This window comes from Ciona intestinalis, chromosome 1 (assembly GCF_000224145.3).
Source record: "Ciona intestinalis chromosome 1, KH, whole genome shotgun sequence".
In the NCBI taxonomy this organism is placed as follows: domain Eukaryota; kingdom Metazoa; phylum Chordata; class Ascidiacea; order Phlebobranchia; family Cionidae; genus Ciona; species Ciona intestinalis.
Window position 1 is genome coordinate 8,487,604 of NC_020166.2, and position 7,554 is coordinate 8,495,157.

General features: G+C 37.3%; 2 protein-coding genes across 11 annotated transcripts in view; both read right to left on the reverse strand.

Annotated features, from left to right (window-relative positions):
- LOC100175056 (WASH complex subunit 5) overlaps nucleotides 1–5,966 on the reverse strand; it is a 24,536-nt gene extending 18,570 nt beyond the window's left edge. For both annotated transcript variants that reach the window (XM_026836569.1, XM_018816046.2), the window contains exons 1-7: nucleotides 5,798–5,966; nucleotides 5,256–5,433; nucleotides 4,828–4,912; nucleotides 3,998–4,098; nucleotides 2,743–2,941; nucleotides 2,062–2,214; nucleotides 1,537–1,650 (exon numbers count right to left, since the gene is read on the reverse strand). In XM_026836569.1, the coding sequence (XP_026692370.1) occupies nucleotides 1,537–1,650; nucleotides 2,062–2,214; nucleotides 2,743–2,941; nucleotides 3,998–4,098; nucleotides 4,828–4,912; nucleotides 5,256–5,433; nucleotides 5,798–5,954 (987 nt within the window). In that variant the 5' untranslated portion in view covers nucleotides 5,955–5,966. The remainder of the gene's footprint in view (nucleotides 1–1,536; nucleotides 1,651–2,061; nucleotides 2,215–2,742; nucleotides 2,942–3,997; nucleotides 4,099–4,827; nucleotides 4,913–5,255; nucleotides 5,434–5,797) is intronic.
- Nucleotides 5,967–5,972: 6 nt separating this feature from the next.
- Nucleotides 5,973–7,195, reverse strand: LOC100180534 (bifunctional lysine-specific demethylase and histidyl-hydroxylase NO66-like). Of its 9 annotated transcripts, XM_026836681.1 has the most exons (3): nucleotides 7,042–7,195; nucleotides 6,967–6,996; nucleotides 5,973–6,936 (listed from the first exon to the last, which is right to left on the reverse strand). In XM_026836681.1, the coding sequence occupies exons 1-3, from the start codon at nucleotides 7,156–7,158 to the stop codon at nucleotides 6,823–6,825; spliced, it is 261 nt and encodes an 86-aa protein (XP_026692482.1). In that variant the 5' UTR covers nucleotides 7,159–7,195; the 3' UTR covers nucleotides 5,973–6,822. The 9 variants fall into 9 exon arrangements, with proteins under 9 accessions (XP_026692482.1, XP_002127089.3, XP_026692478.1 ...); XM_002127053.4 differs by lacking the exon at nucleotides 6,967–6,996; XM_026836677.1 differs by having other exon boundaries at nucleotides 5,973–6,996.
- Between the last annotated feature and the right edge of the window lie 359 nt (nucleotides 7,196–7,554).

The window sequence follows — 7,554 nt, forward strand, 5'->3', positions numbered from 1 at the left end:
GTTCATTATTTATCTCGCAACACTGATGAGAAGCTTGTATACACTCAAGAAGAAGCTCCAAATTGAGGAGCAAAAGAAGAATAAAGGAAGATCAAAGTCCACGAGGGTGGTCGTTGACGAACACGGGCAGGAACGAGTGGTTCGGTTACGGAAACCCAAAGTTGTGAAAGTTGCTTCACGCCGACGATGAGCATGAGGTGGATTGGAAATGAAACAAATTGATTTCAACTTAGTAGCACCTATATAATACTATTGTATAGTAAAGTGGGGGGAAATGGGACACCTTTTCATTCAATTTTCTCGCCCGATTTGGTAGCACATAAAGAGAATTTAAAGAATTATATAACGGTATCCTCACGATTTGAGATAAAATGAAAGTTGAAATGAAAACATTTCTTTTTATTTGGACCTCTATTATGGTGTGTCAGGTCGTGCAATTTTACTAAAATCGGGTGAAAAAGAGATTGTTTTCACTTTAGTAGCATCTCTAATGTTGGGTGTTAAACAAAACACCGGTGTTATAACGACTATCGTTGCCCCGCCATGCGAGGATAAACAAGTAACTTTCATTCGTTTAAAGCCATTTTTGTTTACTATGGTTAAACTGAACTGTTACCAATTACTAGATCTTTTACTTTGTGGTTACATTAAATTAATGAAACCATTACCCCCACGGAGATATGTAAGCAACCCATTAGTAAACCTTATAAATGACAATTCCTAAGAAGGCCATTATAGCAAGCTTTTACACTTGTTCTTGGTGAAAACGTTTATTGTACCAACATTTCATTTGCTCCATGCCATGTACACCAGAAGAGCTATTTGATTGGGACATTATAATATGCCTGGTAGCACCAACAGTAGGAAACCATTAATAACATAGTCACAGTATCATCATCATGTTAAAAAAAACAGACTTTTGATAAAAATGCTGTTTGCCATAAGAAATGTCTGCCATTTTTATAAGAAAAGCCATTTAGTTGTAATATTACCCCATGTGTTCAGTAGTCTGGCACCATAGCCAAACTACTTCATAGGAACAACGTACATAAGTGGAGTGTTGGGGTAATGGACCAACTCTGGCCAAAATCCCAGGTCCCATGGCGTGCCCCACTGTAGGACCTCACCCATATACAGTGTGCATATACAATGTTGGGGCAATGGGCCAACTCTGTACTAAATCCAGGTACCATGGCATGCCCCACTGTAGGACCTCACCCATATAGAATAGAGTGTGCATATACAATGTTGGGGTAATGGACCAACTCTGGCCAAAATCCCAGGTCCCATTGCGTGCCTCACTGTAGGACCTCGCCCATATAGAATAGAATGTACATATACAATGTTGGGGTAATGGGCAACTCTGGTCTAAATCCCAGGTCCCATTGCATGCCTTACTGTAGGACCTCACCCATATAGAATAGAATGTACATATACAATGTTAGGGTAATGGGCAACTCTGGCCAAAATCCCTGGTCCTAGATCCTTGTCAAGGATATAATATAAACATGTTGCATCAATACATAAACTACTCACATGTTGCTTACAGTTTCCCACTTCCAGTGTATTCTGCAGGGCAACCTTGGCTGCTTTGTAAGGTTCCCATGCCTCTATAAGGTTGACTATGGTACCCATGTATACACTGATCACCTGGTGTATAATAAGCGTTCAATACCAGACAATGTTATTTGATGTTGTTATTTAAATTAAGTCATATTTCTTTGCAATTAGCCATAAACTTTTGAAACAGGGGTGACACTATATGTTTAATATGTTGGTTTTACAGCTAAAACAGCCTTTACCCTCCTGTTAAGTGACTATGCTTAGACAACTCTGGCCTAAGTCCCAGGTTCCATGGTGTGCCTCACCATAACTTTACTATATTATGGCAGATACGCGGCAAAAAATAAATTTAATAAATCGTATATATATCACTGACCAATTATCAAGGAACAACTTCGCTTAATGTGTACATTATGACACATTAAGTGTAAAAAAAGATTAAACTTCTAAACTTGATTATTATTACAAAATCATGTAAATAACTGTTGCATCACTTACCCAATTATCAGGGAAGAATTTGTCCACGATTTCCCTCATTTTAGCTTGTTGTGTGTGTAGTATGTCTGGATCAAAATACAAACACACATACAACATTGAGGCTTGGGTGGCAAGGGCAGTACTTCGGTGCTCTGGGAGGGGGTATGCCGACACCTGGGGTGGGGCAAAAAGTGATGAATAATATTAAAAATGGCACTTCTTTTTATTGCAGCAACTTTTTTCCTGTTATCCACCCTAATGAAAGTATAAATAATACTAAAAACATAGATTTTGTGTTTTTCAAGTAAAAATCACAAATATCGCAAATCGGTTTTCTGGCGAAAAACAATAATTTATTGCGGGGACGTTTTTTGTTCTTCAAAGAGACACACTAATGACCTGTTATGCCTTGCCAGATTGCAAAAACATTGGTATAATTTTTAAATGTTATTTCTGGTAGCATTAAGGAACATATAGTACTCAGCAATCTGCCATACATTGGATTTGTGTTTTTTTTTTGTCTTAATAGCCTAAGAAAGAACTTACAGAATTGTTTTTTAAATCACCAGACCAATGCGTATTTCTAAGGATACAGAGTCGCAATGTAAACTAACACAATATGTGGGAATCTAATCTTAAATACAAATGACATTTGCCAAAATACCAAAGTAGGATTTTAAGGATGAATAAACCACTACACACCTGACTATACACATCATCCGACCTTAGCCTTCCAAGCACCATGCTCACAAATACAGGGTTCACATTCACCCTCGCAAAGTAAGCCTCGGGGTAGTTCGGGGGTCGCTTAGAACCAAGGGTGTTGGAGTAACCAGTAGACCTTAACAGTTTGCAAACATCATCGATGTTGCTGTCGGATCCCGCACCTCTGGCTGCCCCACTGTATATTACGAAGTATATTTGATTAACTTAATCTACAAAAAAAATCTAAGGTTATTTGATTTTATACAGTAGTGTGGGGGAAGATGGGACACCTTTTAACTTGATTTTCTCGACCCATTCAGTAGTAAACAAGGAACTTTCAAATAATTATGAAACTATATCCTCACGACTCTGATAGACTTGTAATAAATTTCGCGAATCTGACCCTGATCTGGTGCTCATAGAGTTGAACGATTCTAGTATAGTGAAATGCAGTAATGATCTGGTGCTACGAAAACGTAACAAACAAAAATCAAGTCCAACCACTAGTAGTAAAAGAGAAATATATTTCGCTAAAGGGCATCGTCAGTCTCTTATTCAAATAGCCTCTGATTGACCGTTGTTAATTGTTTAAAACACGATCAGGATATTTTGATATTATGTGCTAAAGGTGTCCCATCTTACCCCACCCTACTATAAATGGAAGACATTATTTATCTTCGCGTGGCGGGCAACGATAGTCGTTTTATTGCGGGTGTTGTCACATAAGAATTTTTATAGGTGATTTTTTATATGGTGAGAATTTGGACAACCCATAAAAATGACCACTGGGGACGAGCAATTGTTGTTAAGTGCTTAAGGGCATACTACACCCACAAGTCACAATGAGAGCAGCGTCCAGCATTAAACTCGGTAAAGTAGAATCAGGTGTTACCCCATTAAGAAGTATTTATCTTCATAATATCAAGCATAATTGCTTAATACAAGAAAATCTTATTCTTATAATGTGGGTCTTGCCCGCTTACAAGTTACCATGTATGTAACTTATTTATCCTTGCATGGTAGGGCAACAACAGTCGTTGTTCTGTTTCATACACCTCGTGCCCGCTTACAAGTTGTCACATGCAATTTTTTAGTTTGGCTGAAAATTTAGACAAGCCATATGAAATAACTGGGTCTGGGTGCACCGTTTAGTGCTTAAGCGCATACACCCACAATGATAGAGTCAAGCCTTGAACCCAGTAAAGTAAAAACAAGTATATATATTAAACCCCTGGGTATATTACTCCATTACCTGTATCTATAATAAGACACCAACATTCTCTCTCTTATTAATCCTTCAATCTTCATATCAATGGTAAGGAGCATCACCCCATAAAGGAACAACGCTTCACACTATAATGAAAACATAACAACATTATTTTATTGCTGGGGTTCAGGAACATGAAAATAACTTACTTTTATACTAAGAAATTGAAACATTTGAATTTAGGGGTAAATTGAAAACAAAACAACACCCATTTTTTCTATGTGTGTGAGGTTCACTTTTTACAGAGTGGCGAGCTATGGGCCTGAGATTTCGAAATAGTTGACCTATACCCCAGACACCCAGGGTGGTACAACCCATTATTGGCCACTGAGTTGGAGCAATCAAGTGTCGTGCCCAAGGACACATAAGCGTACCAGTATCGAGCATCAAACCCAGTACTATTTGGTTACTCTGCAAATGCCAAACCAATAAGCCACGCCAATGGATGTATGATAATAAACTTCCAAATTAAGCCAAATGTTGTGATTAAGGGTAAAATAGAGCATTATCTTACGATGGAAATCTTAAGAACGAAATTTGGTTGCTCTGCAAGTGCAAAATCATTGAGCTACGGCATTAGTCCAACATAACCCCACAATCACAAACGCAAACACTTCAGCAAAATATATTAAACTAAAGCAAAATATATTTGTTGCAAGCAAAATCGCCAGCGAAATATATTAATTTCCAGCAAAACATATTAATTTCCAGTGAAATATATTAATTTCCACCAAAATATATTAATTTCCGCCAAAATATATTAATTTCCACCAAAACATATTAATTTCCAGCAAAATATATTTATCTCAACCCACCATCAGTTGTTTACCATCCTGGTTGATCAGCACAGATTCCAACGTCTGTTGAATATAAACCCCTTCATTTAATTCTTCCAAGAATCTGAATAAAAGCATTTACTTTATGAATAAAATATGAAAAACCATTCGTGTTTTGCAGCTGCACATCGTAAAAGCTGATCCAGCCACAATAAAGCAGCTTCGAGACTGCCATGGATTACCTCCTAATCTTAAAACATACTGCATTTAAATAATAAGTGCGCATTGTAAATATAGAAGCAATATATGTAACAGACTGTTTTTTTTATTTCTGAATTGCTGAGTCAATCGTCTGTTGGCCCCTAATGGTCATGCGAAGACCAACTCTGGCCTAAATGCCAGGTTTTATGCCGTTTATTATACAATAAGATGTATAACTTTTCCATAAATATCAGAAATCTTCTCACCTATTCAAATCCACCACATATTTATGAATGCTTTCAAATGCCAGATAGAACCTCGTTAATATCGGGAGATTATTTTCACGGAACTCTTCGTCTATATCTTGCAGCTGCGTGCTTTGGTCTATCTTGTTTTCGTAATATTCGATGCCACGAAAGTAACTAAAGTCAGAGACAATAGAACCTGTGATGTAACAAAGAATATTGTGAAGTAATAATGTGATATTAGGAATGTATTTTCAACACAATTTTGCCCTATAGGTAAAACACATAACATGCCACAACTTTATTACAAGGCTTACATTTTGGTTTAACACTCACATTTTACACATTAGGACAGCTTTTACTTTTTTTATAACTGTCTATAGCATACACACATCAGAGCCCAAAAAACATTGCATTTTAACAATGCCAGCCCAGATTTGTTAAACATTTAAAAAACATAGCCTCTGTTACTTATAGGTCAGGAAATTGACTTTAAAACAGCTTTTACTTTAAGCATTTAATATTCCAGTTTTGTTTTTAAAGTTAAAGAAATATTGTCTCACCGTATTTAAGTTGCTCAGCTTTGCTTTCCAGTTTAAACACAGAGGGAATGAAATCCGACAATCGTAGAAGTTCTGCAATTACTGCGTTACCTCTGCTTACTAAACGTAGTATAGTTTGCCCACATAGATTATTATCAGCTAAAAAGTCCTGCGCCATTACTAAGTATTGGGAAACCTTTGGAATAGAAAGTAAAGAAATAAAAACCTGAGAGAACTTGATTATGAACAAAAAACATAATTTTGGGCAGCAAACAATTGGCAGTGGGAAATTTAAAGCTAGCAAACATAAAAAAGTTGTGGGTTAGGTATTGAAATATATTGAAATAATATTTATCCCCCATTTTGTCTTATAGTTTGAGATTATAGGGGTTTTAGTACTATTGTTTAGGAGTTGAGGTTGTAGCTATCACTGGATTTGAATAAGCTGCTTTTAATTTAGATGGAGCTTTTTGACAGCCAACGTTATTACCATTTGCAACACTTCACAGTTAGTGGTTTTTAAATGAAACAAAACTTAAAACTATACTAAATACTAAATTTTACACTACTTTTTGTAAACAATAGCGGAAAAAAAATGGCAAGAGTACATTCACTCACTAAATATTTTTCGAATGTGTCTTTTACGAGTTAATCGATACACAGGCGAGCCATGATCATTGGTGGAAACTTGTTGCAGTGAAAGTTCATGGTTTGAAACCTTACATAGCTCCTGCCATCTGTTATAGCAGGCATCAGGTTCCTTATGGGCAAGCAATGGGAAAGCATCTTGTATATCATTCCATGATCCAAGTCCATATTTTTCAACTCCTTCCATCAAATTCTCGTCTTCTTGTTTACTCCATTCATCAGAACTTTCATTCACCTCATTTTTATTTGCTTTTTCATTCACTGCTCTGAGATCGGCATCCCCTTTTTCTTCTATTGTAAGTTCCTCACTGGTTTCACTTTCATAACGTAATTGGCCATCCACCACTCTAAGTGTGTCACACACCTGGTTAATCTCCACAAGTTTTTCACATTTTTCGTCATTTACTGGTTTCCCCATCCACCACTATGTCACTGTCGCTGTCATTTACCTCTCCAAGATCATCCACCTCTTCGTCATCTACCTCTTCGTCATAAACCTCTTGGTCGTCTACCTCTTCGTCATATACTTCGTCGTCATGTACCTTTTCGTCATATACCTCTTCGTCATTTACCTCTTCGTCATATACTTCGTGGTTGTCCATCTCTTCGTCATATACCTCTTCGTCATTTACCTCTTGGTCATCTACCTCTTCGTCATTTACCTCTTTGTCATCTACCACTCTGCATTCATCACTAGCCCCGTCATCCACAACTATATCACTGTCATCATCCATCTCATGCCCATCAACCCCCACAACATGACCACCAATACTTTCCCCTTCGTTCGTCCCCAAACCATTCACCCACCCCCTATTCAACCCTCCATCTGTATTCACATAACTGCCATCACCTCCAACGATCATATCTTCTGTAGATTCTGATTCTATGCTTTCAACTGAAGACTGGAGTCCAACACTAGAATCCTCCCCAATGCTTCCACTGGAAGATTCTTCAAATCTTCTCTTTTTTAAATTATCCAACTTTTCTTCGTACTTTTCCAGTTTTTCCCACATTTCATCTGTACCCTCACTAACATCTTTATCATTGTCTTCTTTCCTCACATGAGCAACTCTGTCTTGGAGTCGATAAAGAAAGGGGTTGCTATCTAATGAACAGTGTATCTGTCCAAT

Excerpts from the sequence above, each read along its gene's own strand:
- LOC100180534 (XM_018816062.2), bottom strand. The coding sequence starts at position 6,842 with ATGGGGAAACCAGTAAATGACGAAAAATGTGAAAAACTTGTGGAGATT.